The 20,776-nt window shown below is 42.9% G+C and overlaps 1 protein-coding gene across 1 annotated transcript in view; it reads right to left on the bottom strand.

Moving 5' to 3' along the window:
* Positions 1-20,776, bottom strand: part of CSMD3 (CUB and Sushi multiple domains 3) — a 1,283,181-nt gene that overhangs the window by 97,745 nt on the left and 1,164,660 nt on the right. Inside the window, 3 exon segments of the mRNA XM_068130918.2 lie at positions 7,533-7,706; positions 19,020-19,205; positions 19,381-19,554. Coding sequence (XP_067987019.2) covers positions 7,533-7,706; positions 19,020-19,205; positions 19,381-19,554 — 534 coding nt within the window.

Genomic DNA, 20,776 nt, shown 5'->3' with positions numbered 1-20,776 from the left:
TCAGTAAGGAATTGGTGAACATCCGCATCACACGTGGCTAACACCAAATTAATTCAACTTCCTGAGAAGATACAATCTTATGGTCAAATACATGCCAACTTTTTATGTTCCAATATACGAGGTGTGATCAAAAAGTTTGTTGAATGTTGGAATAAAATCATTTCATTAAATAGTAAACACTTACATCATTAATCCCCCTCGAAGTACTCCCCTTCCGCACATACACACACACTTGTTGCACTGTTTCTGCCATTGTTGGAGACATTTCTGGAAGTCCTCTTTGTTAATAACCTTAAGAATGTCTGTCATGTAGGATTTCATGTCTTTGATCGTGTCAAATTGCTTCAGTTTCATCGTTTGTTTAAATTTGGGGAACAATCAGAAGTCCCACGGTGCCAATCAGGGTGAATAAGGAGGATGCGGGATGACAGGAATATTTTTTGCCGACAAAAATTGTTGGGTAGAGAGCGCTGTCTAGCAGGGAAGCGTTGTCGTGATGTATGACCCACCCGTTCTTCCACTTTTCCAGTCTTTTCCATCTAACTGCTTCTCACAAACGTTTCATAACTTTCATGTAGAAAGCTGCATTGACGGTAGCACCTTTGGGAAGAAATTCTGCGTGAACCATTCCTTCTGTGTTGAAGAATGCAATCAGCATGAGCTTCACTTGTGATCTGGACTGACGTGCCTTTTTCAGTCTCTATGACGCGGTGGTCTTTAACTAGGAGCTCTGTGCCTTCATTTCCGGGTCAAACCTGTAAACCGGTGACTCATCACCCGTGATCACCTGGGGTAAGAATGTTGGAACCGAATCACATCGATCAAACAGGTCGGATGAAATGAAGACACAATTTTATTTTTGGTCATCTGTGAGGATCAGCTGAATGAACTTTGCGCTGAGGATGGTGGTCGACTTCTGAGAGTGACGTCACGGCTAGGCGTGAAGAAGAAGATTTTGACTTTTAATGGCAAAATTACCGACTTTATAAATCGCAAATCGGAAAAAGACATCATATCAATTTTGTAGGGTATGTAGGAAAATATTAGCGTCGAGGTGGTCCGAGAGTGTGGGTTCCCCCTTTAAAACGCTATGTAAGGATACACAAGAAAGTTTGGTGGTGCAGGAGGAGGCCATTCGGCCCAACATGCCTGCGTTGTTCCTGTTCCCGTTCATTAAGAACAATGTTAAAACTAAATAAAAAACCCTTTAAAATCACAATCTCATGAGATTCCGTCATCTTGCGATTTTTCAATAAAAATAGTAGTTAAGTAAGCTCAATTATACAAAAACATACAAGATAATTTTGGTAATGGAAGGAATAATAATCCTGATCTTTTCTACCCCTAGTAAAACACCCCAAATCCGCCTCTTTCAATCCCCAATTTTTTCCCTGAAATTCCTAGTAGTGTTCATTTGCTTTATACCGTGTACCCCTTCCTCCTCCCCGACCCTCCCCCTTCCATGCTTTCATGTTCAATGTGTTAGCTCTTACACGAGCCTCGATTCTGTATACACACACATATATATATATATATATATATATATATATATATATATATATATATATATATATATATATATATATATATATGTATGTATGTACAACCGGAACTCGTCGGAGAAAGTCCTTTAAATGGGTTTTCGGTCGTTGGTCAAGTAGTTTAAGAGAAAATCGTCAGAAAGACAGACAAACAAATAGAATAAGCATATTATAATATAGGATGCCTCGCTATACTTTTCTCGCCATGACTTGGATTATTGTGAATTTCTTGCTAATATACCTTATCGAAAGACCTACGCAGTCAACATGATCATTTTTGACCAAATTATATCTTTCAGATCATAAATAAATAAACACAAAATGTGTGCATTATCAATATTCGTACATGCGCACAAAAATACACCATTTCTCTAATGTAAAGACCATAGCGGAAATGTTTTTTCTCAGACACAGCTACTATTTTGTGTCATTGAGACAGATTGGTCATTTGCATATGTGAAAAGCACATTTGTTCCCTCAGCTGCCAAAATATCAACAAGAATGTCACATTATGTACAGGTATATATCATCGAACAGCGACGATGAAGTATTCATGTTATTTATAAAGTTGCTCCGAAATGTGCACATAAATAATTATGAGTCCATCAATTTAATGAGGAATGAAAAACGTGCTCTGCTGCTCTTGTACAACCTTTCTGCTCTGTTCACCATATCATGTGCCCTCGATCATCTTACACCGGCTTGCAAGTCAGCCAACATCACCGTATTATATGAACAAGGTGCAAAAGAAAGATCCCCTTAACTAAACACCTATCAGCGTACTTCAAATCATCAGTAAGGTCATGAAATCCATCATCATAGTTGACATCAAATCCTTCCTTTTCTCCAATAACCTCATCTAAGATCAGCAATTTGGTTTCAGAACAGATGACTCAATGTTAGTCATGACATCGGGAGTGTCTATTTAGATATATCTCGAGACTTTGATGCAGTCTGGCACCCCGCCTTGCTCTCTCAATTATATGCTCTATCTCTCAATGCTTAATGCATCCAGGCCAATTCCACACGTGGCTTACTGACTTCCTCTACACTCATTGCCAACGTGTAGCTCTCAATGGAATCCTTTCATCTCCTCTCCTCTCCCGGTCGAGGCTGGAGAGCCCCAAGGCAGCGGTCCAGGCCAAGTCCTATAGTGCCTTCAGAAAGTATTCACACCCCTTGACATTTTCACATGTTGTTGTGTTATAGCCTGAATTTAAAATGGATGAAATTGAGATTTTTTGTCACTGATCTACATGTAATACCCCAATACCCCATAATGTCATTGTAGATTTTTATTAAAGATTTTTTTTTACAAAATAATGAAAGATGAAATGCAGAAATATATAATTTACATGAGTATTAAACCCCCTGAGTCAGTACTACGTAGAAGCACCTTTGGCAGTGGTTCCAGCTTTGAGTCTTCTTGGGTTTGTCTGTGTCAGCTTTGCACATTTGGATTTGGGAAGTTTCTCCCATTCTTCCTTGCAAATTTGCTCAATCTCTGTTAAGTTGGATGGGGAGCGTCGGTGAACAGCAATCTTCAGGTTTTTCCACAGATTCTCAATGGGATTCATGTCTGAGCTTTGGCTGGGCCACTCAATAACTTTCAGGTTCTTGTTCTGAAGCCATTCCAGTGTTGATTTGGCTGTATGCTGAGAAGATTGTCATGGGGACCGCAAGGCTAACCCCCGCTCTAGCAGGGAAAATGGCCTTAAAATGCATGTTGTTGTTGTGTTTGGCTGTATGCTTGGGTTAATTGGCCTGTTGAACGTAAATCTTTGCCGCAGGCTGAGGTCGTTTGCACTCTGAAGCAGGTTCTCCTCAATGATTTGCCTGTGTTTGGCTCCATTCATTGTTCCATCTATCCTTATAAGTCTCCCAGTCCTTGCCGCTGAAAAGCATCACCATAGCATGATGATGCCACCACTATGTTTCATGGTGGGGATGGTGTTAGATGGGTGATGAGCTATGCTCGATTATCGCCAGTTGTAGCGCTTTGCATCCAGACTAAAGAGTTCAATTTTCATCTCAACAGACCACATAATCTTTTGCCTCATTGCTCTCAGAGTCTTTCAAGTGCATTTTTGCAAACTCCAGGCATGTTGTCACGTGCCTTTTTCTCAGGAGTGGCGTCCATCTGGCCACTCTCCCATAAAACCTGGATTTGTGAAGTGCTGCAGAGATGGTTGTTCATCCAGCAGGTTCTCCCATCTCAGCAAAGAAATTCTGTAGTTCTGTCAGAGTGGTCATTGGGTTCTTGGTCACCTCCCTGACCAAGGTCCTTCTTGCCCGGTTGCTCAGTTTGGTCGGACGGCCAGCTATAGGAAGAGTCTGGGTAGTTCCATATTATTTCCATTTCCTAATGATGGAGCTCACTGTGCTGTTGGGAACTTTCAACACTCTAGAAATTGATTTATACCCTTCCCCAGATCTATGCCTCCTCACAATTACATATTGGAGTTCTATGGACAGTTTGTGGACCATATGGTCTCCATTCAAGTGGTAGAGACATCTCAAGGATGATCAAAGGAAATTGGATGCACCTGACCTCAATTTTGGAGTGTCATAGCAAAGGGGTTGAACACTTATTGACTCAAGACATTTCAGCTTTTCATTTTTAATTATTTTGCAAAAATTCCCCCCCCCCCCCCCCCCCAAAAAAAATCCACTTGGACATTAAGGGATATTATGTGTAGATCAGTGACAAACAAATCTCATTTTAAATTTCGGCTGTAACACAACAAAATGTTCAAAATGTCAAGGGGTGTGAATACATTCTGTATGCACAGTATCTTAATCAACAATTTATTTGATTCTCTGGAAAATCTTATTTTTCGTGAGGACTCCATCCTTTGCCACAACATGTTTAATTATTTGGATAGGTCAAACACTTGGAATATGTCTTTCAATCCTTACAAATCTCACTCTCACTCTTTGAAAGGAGCATCTGCTGGGCCTCACATCTTCCTTCACAATCCTCTTGAAACTCTAAAAAAACTCAAACTTTTGGACCTCACTCTCACGTACGATCTTGCTTGGACAAACCACACTTCAATGCCAGTTGGTCTCCAATGCCAGTAGCCAACTGAGGTTCCTCCATCAGGCAAAGTCTTTCCTTGGCACATTTGAACTCTTATCCACCTTCATCCACAGCTTGATTGCTTATTGTTTTCCCTGCTGGACTGACTCACCTGCCTCATACCTTGCTCAGCTTGATGTGATATAAATCAGGGCCTTCACGATCAATATCATCTCCTGTGATAAAGCTGATTATCTGGGAATATCACGATCACATCGCAGACAAGGAGGTGAGTGGTCTCTCGCCTTCTATTGCCAACTTGCTGGTCATGCACCATGTTCTCTTTCCATGCTCTGTCTTACCCCTCCCCTCCCAAAATTCCTGCAGGATGCATGTGATCTGCCAATAACCACATCCTGATGAGAATGACAAAATCCAGAATTACTGCTCATCTTCACTCATTTGTTGTGGTTGGTTTTTTTTATTGTGGTTGTTGTTGGACGGAAGTTATGTTTTCACCACTGTCTGTCTGAGAAAGATATCTCAAATAAGAGTGGATGGATTCGGACAAAATTTGGTAGACATGTTGGGTGTGTGACAAGGACGAGTTGATTGTCTTTTGGTGAAGATTCGAATATGAATCCGGATCCAAAAAATTTATAAGTGATTCTTTACCATTGAGTGATAGAAGTAAAACGATATTTAGCATGATGTTTCAAACAGTTTTGGACCGTTTTGGACAAAACTTGGTGGACAGGTTGGGTGTGTGACAAGGACGAATTGATTTGATTTGGTGAAGATCCGGATCTGGATACGAGAATCTTTTGTAAGTGATTCTTCACTTTTGAGAGATGGAGTCAAAATCAATACATAGCACGATATCTCAAAACATTGTGGACAAGTTATGACAAAACTAGGTGGATAAGTTGGTTCAGTAACACGATTAGATTTTGTCTCAAGTCCGGATCCAGATCCGGCCTATCAGTGCGATACAAAATTCAAACTGTTCAGGCTGGCCCTCCGGTATGCACTTTACAGAGTGCCGTTCTAGTTCCCGCCTGTGGAACCAACTTTCTAAGTCTCTTCAATCTCATTCCTCTCTTCAGTGCTTCAAGACAGCTGTTTATCACCATCTCATATCATCCCCCATCTGGAAAACCATCTGGAAAACCATCTGGAAACCCTCCCATGTACTTTCGCAACAATCCACTCAAAGAAGTTCTGTCACTCAAGCTTTTGGGTCCCACTATCTGCCATGATCTTTCCTGGGAAAACCACATTTCTAAGCTGGCCTCCAAAGCCAGTCGCCGACTGGGCATCCTCCGTCATGCGAAGTCCTTCCTTGGCACTACTGAGCTCCAAACCACATACAAAGCTTTCATCCTCAGCTCGATGGAGAACTGCTCTCCCCTCTGGGCTGGTGCTCATGCCTCACACCAAGCTCGGCTTCACGCAGTAGAAACCAAAGCTTTCATAATCATTGGAATCTCCCACGATGAAGATGATTCTGAGGGCCTTTCACTCTCTCACCGCAGGCAGGTTGGTGCTCTTTCTGTCTTCTACCGACTCCTCTCCAGCCTTGCTCCTCCAGCTCTGTCTGTGCTCTGTCCTAAATATTCCTGCAGGCTGCACAAGATCTGCCAGCAACCCTCTTCTGGTGAAACTGCTAAAATCAAGACTCTCTGCTCACCTTCACTCTTTCATTCCTTCCCCCCCCCCCCCCACCCCCCCCGCCTCTGGAACAAATTTCCACATTCTCTTCAATCCCACTCCTCCCTCCAGGTCCTCAAAACAGCTGTTCACTGCCATCTCTTATCTTTCCCCATCCAAAACCTTGACCTTTTCTACCCCTGTTAATGCACCCTAAATCCACCTCTTTCACATTCCGTTTTGATTCCTGAAAGTCCTTGTAGTGTCCATATTGTTTATCCAGTGTGCCCTAGCCCAGCTCTCTCCCTTGCACAGATCTCCTGATGGCCCTGATCTCTGCTGGTGTTGTACTTCCCTCTCACCCCCTCTTGTCTCCCGCTGCCTTTATTATATTTTCTATTTGTTAGCTCTTACACGAGCCTCGACTGAGTATACAAACAAAATAAATAAATCCGCAACCATTATCTTCTCTACCCCTGTTAATCCTCCCCAAACCCACCTCTTTCCAAGTTTCCAGTTTTTCTTTGCTGAAAGTTTGCAGCTGTATCCATCTTGTTCACCCATGTTCTCCCCTAGCCCCCATTCTTCCCCACATACCTTATTTCTCCAGTTATCACTCTACTTTGTCACTCAACCCTGATGTTGGTGTGCCCCCTTTCTATCAACTGTTACTCTTGTTCCGTTACGTCCTGATCCGTTCTAAGTACAAAATCCTCCACGAGCGCCAACATTGTATACAAAAATAAAAGCTCAAACAAACTCGATTTGAATGAATGTTCTTGAGATATTTTGTAATTTCTCAAGTCTGAAGCAAAACGTTTCACTGTGAAGTCCACAGGAGCAAGCAACAGGTTCGGTCTTTGCTCAACAAATCATTGTAGGTCTAGAATGGTTGAAAACATAAGTCGATCTATTTCATGCCAAGTATGGTAATATGGAAATCATGGATGGATGAATGAACCCCCTCACGCTGCAAGGTGTTTAAGGTGACAAGATAGTTTCATTGGCGAGGGGACACGGTCGCCACACCAACGTGGGATATTCAATTGGCTTGCCTTTTCCTAACAAAATAGGTCTCATTTTGCCAGCATCGGAAGGATGACAGGCTGAGTCAACCTGCATAGTAGCATTGTTTTGGCACAGCTGGACTTGAATTCGAGAAATTAAGATCCCAAGCAGACTACCTTAATTGCTAAGTCCCCACCAAGCTTATATGGATGTCATACCTACTCTTAATTAACTCATGTAGCATGCCAGATGCCATCATGCAGGTCTTTCATACATATTCTGGTAATTGTAATACATCATCATGTAAGCACCGGAACAGTGTGGTGGTGAGCTGCTCCATTTTCCGTCAGCATGACAGATGCGTGTCGCGTTTCCGATAAGCACACGGTTCCCGATGCAGTGGTATCTAATGGTGGCTCCATAAGAAAAGCGCTCACCGGATATGTACATGTTGGGTGGAATACCTGGATGGCTGCAGTTTATCACTGCGAGAAAAGATTTGTGAGGGAAAGGGGAAAGAAGGAAATGCCATTACACAACAAAAAACGCAATATCGCAATACTTTGGAGGCAGAATATTTTATGAAACTATAATATCTATATATAATATATATCTATATATCTATATATATCTATATATATATATCTATATATATATCTATATATATATATATATATATATATATATCTATATATATATATATATATATATATATATATATATATATATATATATATATATATATATATATATATATATATACATACATATATATATATATATACATACATATATATATATATATATATATATATATATATATATATATATATATATATATATATATATATATATATATATATATATATATATATATATATATATATATATATATATACAGTCATGTGAAAAAGTAAGTACACCCCATGCAAAGTTTTGACTTTTTCAACATATTTCAACATAGTTATTTGATCTTCATTTCAACAATATTGATAGATAAAGGTGATATAATATAACAAATATCATGAAACATTTACATTTTGTAGTCCATTGTATAATTTAAATAAACATAAATGCAAATTTCGCATGTGGAAAAAGTAAGTACACCCTTACATTTATCACTACTTCAAATACCTAAAATTAGAATCAGGTGCACCACCTCAGGTGAAAACAATTAGAACATCGTTAGACAGGATCTTGGTGGAATCTGTCTTATTTAAACCTCAGACATTTAGTTTGCTTTGCTCTTTGTTGTTGAAGTGTGCGGCGTCACCATGCCAAGATCAAAAGAGCTCTCTGAGGCCTTCAGAAAGAAGGTTATATATGCCTACGAGTCTGGGAAGGGATTTAAAAAGATCTCCAAACAATTTGAAATCAATCATTCCACTGTCCGGAAGATCATCTACAAGTGGAGAAGATTCCAAACAACTGCCAACTTGTTCAGGCCAGGCCGCCCCAGCAAGTTCATCCAGAGAGCAGACCGCAAGATGCTGAAAGAAGTCTCGAAGAACCCCAGAATGTCATCACGGGACCTACAGGTAGCTCTTGCCACTGTTGATGTCAAAGTGCACGAGTCTACCATTAGAAAGAGGCTGCACAAATTTGATCTACATGGGAGGTGTGCCAGGAGGAAACCTTTGCTGTCCATAAAGAACATCAGGGCAAGACTAAAGTTTGCCAATGAACACCGAGGCAAAGACCAGCACTTCTGGAACAATGTGCTCTGGACAGATGAGTCAAAGGTAGAGCTATTTGGCCACAGTACCAGAAGACATGTTTGGCGAAAACCAAAGACAGAATTTGACCACAAGAACCTGATACCAACTGTAAAGCATGGTGGTGGAAATATTATGGTTTGGGGCAGCCTTGCTGCATCAGGGCTTGGGCAGCTCACCATCATAGAATCCACTATGAATTCTTCATTGTATCAGAGGGTGCTTGAGGATAATGTGAGGCCATCTGTCGGAAAGTTGAAGCTCAACCGAAGGTGGACATTGCAACATGACAATGACCCTAAACATACCAGTAAATCCACCAAGGAATGGCTGAAAAGAAAGAAATGGAGGGTTCTGGAATGGCCAAGTCAAAGCCCGGATCTAAATCCCATCGAGATGTTGTGGGGGGATTTGAAACGAGCTGTGCATGCAAGAAACCCCTCAAACATCGCACAGCTGAAAGAATTGTGCATGGAGGAGTGGGCAAAAATTTCTCCCAGTCGATGTCAGAGACTGGTAGATAGTTATAAGAAATGCCTACTTGAGGTTGTTTCTGCCAAAGGGGGCAATACCACCTATTAAAGCCAAGGGTGTACTTACTTTTTCCACATGCGAAATTTGCATTTATGTTTATTTAAATTATACAATGGACGACAAAATGTAAATGTTTCATGATATTTGTTATATTATATCACCTTTATCTATCAATATTGTTGAAATGAAGATCAAATAGATGTTTGTTGAAATATGTTGAAAAAGTCAAAACTTTACATGGGGTGTACTTACTTTTTCATGTGACTGTATGTATATGTATATGTATGTGTATATGTGTGTGTGTGTGTGTGTGTGTGTGTGTGTACATATATATATATATATATATATATATATATATATATATATATCATTTTATTTTTATATATACAGTGCATCCTTTTTTTTTAAAGGGTGAATGTTGATATGCACAATAAAAATTGCAACTATAATCCCATAACAAGGTTTTGTTGTTCTAAACTTTTGCGGAGCTGATCACTGATGGATTGACATGTAGAAGCACTGCTCCAGTGTGCTCCAGCTGCACGACACCCCTGCTGTACCCGAGACCCCTGCTGTACCCGACACCCCTGCTGTACCCGACACCCCTGCTGTACCCGACACCCCTGCTGACATTGTCTCGGGTCACTCACCTGCAGTCAGCACAAGACTGCACTTACATTTGGATATTTTCATTTATAGACACTTTCTGATGGTTCTGCGATATTTTCCCGGTGTATCAGTGTTGATGTCCATCAGCACGCGAAATTTAAGCTTTCTATGCCACCCATAAGGTACCGAACATTAATATCCGTCAGCCAATGAGTCAGTCAGTGAGTGAGTCAATGAGTGAGTCAATGAGTGATTAGAATGAGCAAGATATTTGGAATATAAACTCCTTCTGCCCAACTCCATTGACTGGGCACCACTCCTTGCCTCCATACCACCTTCAGAGCCTTCCACAGATACTGCCTGATGCCTTCACAACTCTGAAACACCTTGTATGGCACTCCACTTGGTCCTGGAGCCAATGCCGCGCATGCCTTCCTCAAAACTGCCTCAACCTCAGACATCTTTGGCTCTGACAAATCAAATGGAACGCCTGGCTCTGTCGGTCTCACCAAGCCTTCGATGTCCACCACCACTTCGTTCCTCCTTGTGTCTGCATACGTGACATGCAGGTGACCTTCCAACTCTTCCTTCGGTACCTTCAGTACACCACATCGAGACGACTCCAACAAATCCTTCATAAACCAGAAAGGATTCTCAAAGAACCTCTTTCTCTTCCTCAGCTTCTCCTTTCTTCGCCTCTTCGTCCTTTCCACTCTCTTCAACTTCACCAACCTCACCCTCATCTGCTTCGTCAACACCTCAAGCCCATTCCTCTCCCCTTTCACTGCCCATTTCCATTCAAGCTCAACTCCATTCTCAACTCATGGATCTCCCTCTGCCTCCTGATCAAACATGCCTCCTTCTCACCTCTCTTTACACACTCTTTCACTCCAAACGTGACACACGCACACTCAAACACAATCTCATTCATCTTTCTCAATCTATCTTCCACCCTTCCTTTCAACCTCTGAAGCGCCCCACACATCACTCCATCCATTCTCTCCCATACTTCCCTTTCTCCCATACCTGGCCATTTCACTCTCCTCCTCACATCCTTTCCCTTCTGAAGTACAACCCCAAGACATACGACACTGTGGCTTGCTACCTGGCTGTTTCTCCGGGTCGTCTTACGTGTCCCCTTTTCAAAGGCACTGCGTTGCTGTACTTCCTGCTGTACACCCACCTTACGCACACACCCCATTCGGCTCTGATGGACATGCAATCCTCTCACCGACTCAAACTCACGTCCACACCCACACTTCTCTTAAACCTGCCATGCCTCCTCACGCACACCATCACACCATAGACCAACATCTCCCACACGATCACACACACATACATATATATATATATACGCGTGTGTGTGTGTGTGTGTGTGTGTGTGTGTGTGTGTGTGTGTGTGTGTGTGTGTGTGTGTGTGTGTGTGTGTGTGTGTGTGTAATTGTATGTAAAAGTACATCTTTGACAAAATAGTCCAAAACGCATCGTGCAGACACTGGGGAAGAAACTTGTGAAGAAGCTGAGGCCAGGTCCTGGCAGGTATATAAATAATGAAGGTACATAAATGCAACTTGAAATCCTCATCCACAATGAGTATTTAAGGTTGTTTATTTTTTAAATAATGTAATGGCAAAGGACAACCACACACTTTTTCACATTGATTGAATAAGCTCTGTATTGATTGCTGCTGTTGGCACAGTGACACTTGTCACATGACGCACACTAATCAGGCAGTCCAGGTACAGTCAATATATTCAGAAAGCCAAGGAACAAAACAGCCCCACTGAGAAGCTCTTTGGCTGCCAATCAAGTAGCATTAACCACCTACCAGACAGATCGACTTTGCTCAAATTGCTATATTTGGTCATTATAAAGTACTAGAAACAACAGCTCCCTTTGGGAGGATTGGCAGGTTGTCTACCCCCTATCTCCTACGAGGGGAGGGGGGGGGGGGAGGAGGTTCCTTCTGCCGACAACCTGATCTTGGGTACTACCAGCACGTTTGCAAATGTTGGTGGAGATCGGGCCAGCCTGTTTTTTTAAATGATTTTCAGATGCACATACACTACAAGTCAAAAGTTTAGGTAGATTTAGGCAAACGTGGTGTGGTGCTGACCGGGCAAACGTGGTGTGGTGCTGACCGGGCCGCCGTGGTGCTGACTGGGCAAACATGGTGTTGTGCTGACCGGGCCACCGTGGTGCTGACCAGGCAAACGTGGTGTGGTGCTGACCGGGCCTCCGTGGTGCTGACCGGGCAAACGTGGCGTGGTGCTGACGGGGACCCCCGCAGCCGTGATGCCCCTCCCCCCCCCCCCCCCCCCCCCAGAATTTCCATGTTTTAAACGTTTCCCTGTGTGTACCCTGGATTAGAATAGGTACACCGTATCCCTGCGTGTCGTAAGAGGGTTGGCGTCAGGTTGGCCCCCAAGCCCTCTCCCTCCCACACTTCTCCCTGCTCTCAAATGTTGTGGTTGTGTGCTTCCCCTTCTCTCCCCATCTTGTCTTCCGCTCCCTCTTTTTGTATATTTTGTTTGTCTGGTTGATTTGTTTGTGAAATAAATGTTAGCTCTTTCACAAGCCTCGATTCAGTATACAAAAAAAAAAAAAAAAAAAAAAAAGATCACACATAATGTGTTTAATGTGCAAAATGAACATAAAATGTGAACAAAACCCTTACCAAAGATATATCTGCTTATCTACTGATAATATATTGTGCTTCAATGCATCTTTCTTGTGCAAAATGTAGGTTTAAAGCAATTTTTGGAAATAAGTTGAAAAGTGCAATACTAAATCCAAACTGAAACACGAAGTTAATGTAATTAACATTTCATCTCAGGAGCAAAAACTGTTTACAAATATGTTGGGTGGAATGAATGTTTGTGCTTAGTTTCTTCATCAAGTGCAATGTCTATTATTGCCAGGCATTGAAAAAAATGTTTACAGAAAGGCCAGCCATACAATCTAGAGTGTTTTTGTGTTTCAGATTGCATGAACATGGGTGCCAAAGCTCAGCTAACGCCAGAAAAAAGACAGGCAATTGTAACTTTGAGAAAAGAAGGCCTTGAAACAGTTGCAATGCTGGAGATGTTTAGTTGGGCTCTAATTTCTGGTTCTGTAAGACGTGTGTTGCGCAGACTGGTGACTCGGGTTACTTATCCTGTGATTCTGTTGCGCCATATAAAGTATAAAGGGGTGCCAATTTGATTCATGGTAAAGTAAATGAAGAAGTAAATGATGTATTTTATTGCATGAAGAAGTAAATGTATTTTATTTGCCTGATGTGGGGCGTCAGTAAGGGCATCCGGCCATAAAAAAAACATTGCCTCAAACAGGGAACCATGAGCTCATGGGGCCCGCAAGGCCAACCCCCGCTCTAGCGGGGAACAACAACAAACAACAACATGCATTTTAAGGCCATTTTCCCTGCTAGAGCGGGGGTTAGCCTTGCGGTCCCCATGACAATGTTCTCCATTTTGCCCTATTTTCTGCATCTCTCCTTGTTAACCCCCTTGCCCGCATTTCTTCTTCCACCATCTTTAGCCAAGTCTTTCTCGGTCTTCCCCGTCCTCTACTTCCTTCTACATTCATTTCCATCACTCTTCTCAACCAGTAACTTTCATCCTTCCTCAACACATGACCAAACCATCTCAACCTGTTCCTCTTCACAGCATCAATCACAGGCTCTATTGCCATCATCTTTCGCAATTCATCATTTGTCTTCCTCTCTCTCAACGATACTCCGCACATCCACCAAACCATTTGCATTTCCACCCTTTCCAGCCTTCGTTGCTGCTCTACGTTCATTACCCATGTCTCGCTCCCATAAATCACAACACTTCTCACACATGCAGCATACACCTTTCTCTTCAGCTTCAACAACACTCCCCTCCAGCACGCCACTCAGTTCCCGAAACTTCTTCCATGCACATCTCACTCTTGCAACCGTTGCCGAGTCTGATCCACCTTCTCCATTCAGCATGTCTCCGAGGTAGCAAAATGTTTTCACACCTTCCAGCTTCACGCTGAATCCAAGATCCAACTCAGCATTTCCCCCATCTAAGCTCCCTCTGTGCACACCTTACATGTGAATGTAGCTGCCACACTGGTTAATGACCCTCTCAGACCACTACATTTTTGATGAACCCACTCAGCGCACATTGTACATTGAATGGAGTTCACTCCGACACCCTTCCTGCACACAGCACATGGCCACTTCCCAGTTCTTTCCACCTCACCAAATGCTTTACCACTTGCCATCACCTTCGTCTTTCCTATATTCACCTTCAGACCTTTTGTCTCCATACATTCATTCCACTTGTTCATCTTTTCCTTCAGTCCATCCATACTTTCCGCAATCAACACCAGATCATCTGCATACAACAACTCCCATGGTAAACCCTCCTTTATGTTCTGAGCCAGCACCTCAATCACAGCTACAAATAGTCGTGGACTTAGTACCGACCCCTGATGCACTCCCACCTTCACCTCAAACTCACCACTGTTCCCGTCCTCCGTCCTTACACCTGTGCGCGCTCTTTTGTACATTGCCATCACTACTCTGATCAACCATTCCTCCACTCCTAAGTTCCTCAATGCCCATGTCAAAACTTCGCGTGGAACCCTATCGAATGCTTTTTCCAGATCAACAAACCCAAGAAACAACTTCTTCCTCTTCTCCATGTACTTCTCCTGCAACTGCCTCACAATAAAGAGCGCGTCTGTCGTTCCTCTTCCTGGCATAAATTCAAACTGCATTTCGTCGATCTTCACCTTCTTCCTTATCCTCCTCTCCAACACCCTTTCCAATACCTTCATTCCATGCTCCAATAACTTTATCGCTCTGTACGAGCCACACTCCAGAGGGTCACCTTTCCCCTTGTATAGAGGGACGAGGGTACTCAGTTCCCAATCCACTGGAATGCGGCATTCTTTCACCACCAGATTGCAGATCTCTGTCATTCTCTTCACACCGCAATTTCCCGCTGCCTTCAACATATCTCCCACAACTCCCGTCGGCCCTCCCGCTTTTCTACTCTTCATTGCTTTTCTCGCTTCCTCAACTTCATTCTCAGTTATCTTCTCTGCCGGTCCTAAAACTGGGTTACTCTCTATGTTGCCATCCCATTCATTCTCTGTATTCAACAGCATTTCCATATATTTTTTCCATCTTCCAATAATTCCATCTGGGTCCACAACGATTTGTCCCACTTCATCCTTCAAGCAACTGTTATGTGCTCCTCCCTGACCCCCTGGTCACGGTGTACCTCCGAGCCCTGAGAGGAGTCACGGCAGAAAAAATGTGTTATTCTGTGTGTCAAAGATCAATGGAGAAGCCACCCCAATTGTTACTCACAAACAAATATTGTATGAAGATCACACAAGAATAACAATACAACAACAATAGTATTCAAAAGTACAATCAATATGTCCTATGATGGTACCACCAGTTTTGTAATATATAACTCACTGTGCTCCAAGTGAGTGAAACAAGAACATTCCCCAATGTCTCTTATTCCAGGTTTCAAGACGAAGTTGATTCGCTCCAGCGATCGCCAGAAAGATGTCCAATCGAGACCAGAATCCTGTGCGGATGGCAAGTCCAGTCACACAGCCGAAGCTGTACAAAGGCGCCCCCAAGGCGACTGGGAAATCCAAATGCGCCCTACAGGCGACTGGGAAATCCAAATGCGGTGAAAATGGTCGAAAAGAGACGAAACCGGGAGCGAAGCACAAGTCCTGCGTGTGTCAAAATGGCCGACGACCCGCTCTTGAGATGTAACGGCCCGGTGATAATTCTCCTCGGAATCCACCGCCAAAAACCTGACACACAGGTTGATCGGTCTCAGCGATGACAACTCTGTCGCAGGGACCCCTTTCCCGGGAACCCAAAAGTTCGCTCGTGACTCTTGCTCGCCAATGTTGGCATCAGAACTCGGAGCGGCTCGGCTTTCTTGTCCGACTCACTCGCTCCCTCTTCTTCCTCTTCGTCGTCCGGTTCCCGATCCGGTTTCCTGTTTCTTTTAACATTAACTTTTTTACCTTTTGAAAACAGTTCATGAACAATAAACCTTTTGAACACAATAATAGTACATGGAATCAGAAATATTTACAGTGGATGCAAACCACCACAACGGAAGTGACGAATCCGTAACACAACTCACCCCCATCACATCACACCTCTCTTTCGCTTTCTGCTTTGCAATCCTGAATACCGCTCTCTGACCCTCTTCCGAATACAAGCTTTCTCCGAACATTTTCCTACATGCCTCCTGCGCCTTTGCTACCTCTTTCTTTGCAGCCTTCTTGGCTGCCTTTTAACTTTCATGCTCTGCTTTTTCTGCTCCCGTACCCTTCGCCTTCTGCCACTCCTTGAACTTCTTCCTCTTCTCGTCAATCCTTTTTCCAACTTCCTCATCCTAACACCATGTTTCTGAGTGCCTTGGTGGTCCTTTTGTCCATCCACATACCTCACCAACGGCTCCCAAAAGACTATCTTTCATTGACATCCAACCACGTTCAAGCTCAACCACATCATCCTCTACCCTACTCAGCCTCTCTTTTCATGCCTCCCATACTGTCACCTCTTTCAACATCCACACCTTCATTCTCGGTTGGTACTTCACCCGCCAAGCTCTCCTCGTACCTTTCACCCTTATGTCGCAGACAACCAAGTGGTGCTGTGAAACAGCCTCCTCCCCCGGGATCACCTTTGTGTCCCGGAGGTGCCCCCTATCTCGCCTACGCACCATCAGGTAGTCAACGGTTGTCGTCGACCCACCTGACGTGTATGTAACAAGCTTATTATCCTCCTTCTGGAACTGCGTATTACAAATCCACAAATCAGCTCCATCAGCAAACTCCAAAATCCTTTCACCTTCTCCATTTCTCACACCATATCCATAACCCCCATGAACTCCCTCAAAACCGTCCATACTCCTTCCCACATGTCCATTTAGGTCTCCTCCTACCACAACAACTTCCTCATCTTTCACGTTTTCCATCAGCTTCTCTATCGCACACCAGAACTTGTCCTTCTCTTCATCGCTCCGACCAACCTGCGGAGCATATCCCGAGATGACGTTCACCAAGAGCTTTCCAATCATCATTTTCACCATCATCAACCTATCACTCACTCTCATCACACTCACCACACTGTCTACAAACTCCTCAGAAAACAGGACACCAACACCATTCACGCCCTCCGGGCACCCTTGCCACACAAACTTGTATTTCTGTCCCTGCCTACCCTTCACCATTCTCACACCACTTCCCTTCCATCTCATCTCTTGCACACAACATATGTCCACTCTTCTTCTGATCAATACTTCCACCACTTCTCCTGATCTCCCTGTCATTGTCCCTCCATTCCATGTCCCAAACCTCAGAAACCGATCTCCACTTCGGGCTGTACCCTGCCCATATGTAGTTGTAATTGTTATGGTTCTCTTTTTGAGGCAATGTTTTTATGGCCGGATGCCCTTCCTGACGCCAACCCTCTTAGTCGCCTCTTACGACACGCAGGGATACGGTGTACCTATTTTAACCAGGGTACACACCGGGATCTAACATGGAAAATGGCCTTAAAACGATCATTCATTCATTCATTCATTCATGTAGGGCACCCCATTATATTAACTTTTCTAGAGCATTACTTGGTTCCTCCTCAGAACACAAGGGTAGTCCAGCATGCACACGAGATTTTTTTGAATGCCCCTTATTTTGTATTGTTTGGCATTTTCTACAATCTATGGAATGTCCCTTCTTTTCTCTACTTTGCCACATGGCACATACCCTTATATAAAGGGAAATTTTCTATGCCCCTGGCATTTTACCAAAGAATGTCCCTTCTTTTCTCTACTTTGCCACATGGCACATACCCTTATATAAAGGGGAATTTTCTATGCCCCTGGCATTTTACCAAAGAATGTCCCTTCTTTTCTATAGTTTGCCACATGGCACATCCCATATAAAGGGGCGTTTTCTATGCCTCTGGTACTTTTCACAAGATACATTTTAAATACGAGCAAAATGTATTTGTTCATCGTACAAGACTCTATTAAAGACGATATAAGACTTGAAAAAGAATATTCAACCTAGATGGGATTTGAACCCACAATCCCCAGCTTGGGAGTCTGATGGCTTATCCATTAGGCCTTTGAGGCAATATGTTAAAATTTTATTTCAATATATTTTTAAAATGGGTATAAAGTGTGTGTGTGTGTATATATATATATAATATACCAGTAGAAACTGAGAAACGTATTTTCAGTCCCCATGTAAAAGCCGCATACAGAGAAACGATCCCTTATATAAAGGGAGGGGTGCTTTGCGCCTCCCCGTGATACATTACAGAGAATTAACTTATTTAATATAGTAGGATTTTACATCTGGCAGGGTGCGATTTCAGTTTTTGAAGCCAAGTGCATCAACACATTTTTTTTTTCCTTTACAAGATTGAGGTTCATGGAAGAGCAAGGGTCTCAAACACATCATAGATAGATCAATTTGGGAATCAAAGCTGTTAAAGAGCGACACAAAAAAAACAACCCATTTTATGCTGTTCTGACAGCAATGCTCTAATGGAACTGCTAGAACACAACGTTGAGCACATTGCTCATGATAAACAGTCTGCCTGCAGGAAAACCATCGAGAATCCCTCCATGTTGTGCTTGTGTCAGGGCATGGACCAATCACGGCACCGATCCATTTACAGCGAAGTGCTGATTGTTTTAGGTGTGGTGCGAGGTGATGTATTGAATGAAGGGTACAAATGAAGGCAAGGAGTGAGGCACGAAAAACAAGGTATGAAAACCGAGGCATGAAAATACAAAGGGATGAAAAATGAGTGACGGACCAAGGTACACAGCGAAAGGTATATTCGAGCGAGATGCTTGCGTTAAGACAAAAGACTAAAGATGTGCGCTGCGAGTGTGCACTTACGAAGACAATGCGGTACGCTGTTGTCCCAGGAGCCTCTGTCCTGGCAGGTGAGGACCGTTGAGCCAAATGCAGCAAAGCCCTCCTCACACTCATAGAAGACCATAGCGCCAAACATGAAGTGTCCGTTTCCCTTGCTAATCTTCCTCCTGCTGTGAAGGGGCTCGCCCGGGTCTGAGCAGTTCACAGCTGGAAACACCAAAGTGCAAACAATTCAGAAAGATGAACATTGTTATTAAATCGAGCGTTGCCCTTCGTCCTTAAGATTCCATTTAAGACACTTCCAAGATACCCTCGATGGGTCTTGCAAGGTAATGTCGAGAAGGGGTGAAAGGGAAATAAAAGAGATTTCAAGGTTTCTCACCGCTGCACTTTGGAAGGTTATGACTCCATTGTCCGCTGACATGGCACACGGACTGTGCCGCACCTTCCCGAATGTATCCATTATTGCACGTGAAGTTGACAGAGTCATACAGACTGTAGCTGTTACCTTGGGTCGACCCGTGCACTGGATTCCCCGGATGTCCACAGGTAATAGCTACAACGAGAGGGAAACACGTGATTTAAACAATGACCTATAGCATACAAATATGCTCGAGAACAATGGAAAAGTCTCAGGCCGAAGGTTACTGCCCACAATAATGAAAGTTGGTTCGAAAAAAAATTCAGGAAGATTTTTACCTCCGCCACCAAAGGTGGATGGACGTTATGCTTTCACCTCTGTCTGTCTGTTTGTTTGTCTGTGAACAAGTTATCTCAAAAAATTGTGGACGGATTCAGACAAATTTGGCGGAGAGGTAGCGTATGTGATAAGGACGAAATGATTCGATTTTGGGGAAGATCCGGATTCGGTTATTGGGATTTTAAAAGTGATTCTTCACCATTGAATGATAAGGCCAAAAACGATATATAGCATGATATCTAAAAACGTTGTGGATGGATTCGGATGAAACTTGGTGGACAGCTTTGATGTGCGACAAGACCTAATCGATTCGATTTTGGTGAACATTCGAATACGGATCCGGATCAGATAATTTTTTAAGCGATTCTTCACCATTGAGTGATCGGGATAAAACCGATATATAGCATGATATCTCAAAAAGTTATGGACGGATTTGGACGAAACTTGGTGGACAGATTTGGTGTGTGACAAGCCTAATCGATTCGATTTTGGTGAAGATCTGATTATGGATTCGGATACGAGAATTATTTTTTTTTTTTAGGTGATTCTTCACCATTGAGAAATCGGGTGAAAGCGATATGTAACATGTTTTAAAAAGTTGCGGATGAGTTATGAATAAACTTGGTGGACGAGTTGGTTTGAGTGAGAAGAACAAGCCGATTGGATTTTGGTTCAGGTCCGAATCCAGATCCGGCCTATCAGTGGGACACAAAACATAAACTGTTCAGCCTGGCGGAGGAATGCGCTATACCGAGTGCCGTTCTAGTCTATGAATGTATTTGATGAAATCTCTAAAAAGACATGGAATTTGGTGAGCATAACAAAATTTGGTGACATAAGCAAATCGTCCAACCCACATTATCCAACCAGCTGCATGGCCACAACACACAACTCAAAATAACTGACCGGCAGTCATACTGTCGCTGGCATTATGATGATAAAAATGAACGCTTCCATGATGGTGGGAATCTCCTGATTTATATCTCCCTCAAAAAAGCAATAATGAAATAAACGGTAGTGCATTACAAGCAAAGTGCTTTGCAGTTTAACATGATTTGCCATTTTCTTACAGACACTA

Source organism: Myxine glutinosa, chromosome 11 (genome assembly GCF_964187855.1).
Source record: "Myxine glutinosa chromosome 11, kmMyxGlut1.1, whole genome shotgun sequence".
Taxonomy (NCBI): domain Eukaryota; kingdom Metazoa; phylum Chordata; class Myxini; order Myxiniformes; family Myxinidae; genus Myxine; species Myxine glutinosa.
Note: the sequence above shows the minus strand (reverse complement) of the source record. Positions and strands in the feature narration are given on the sequence as shown.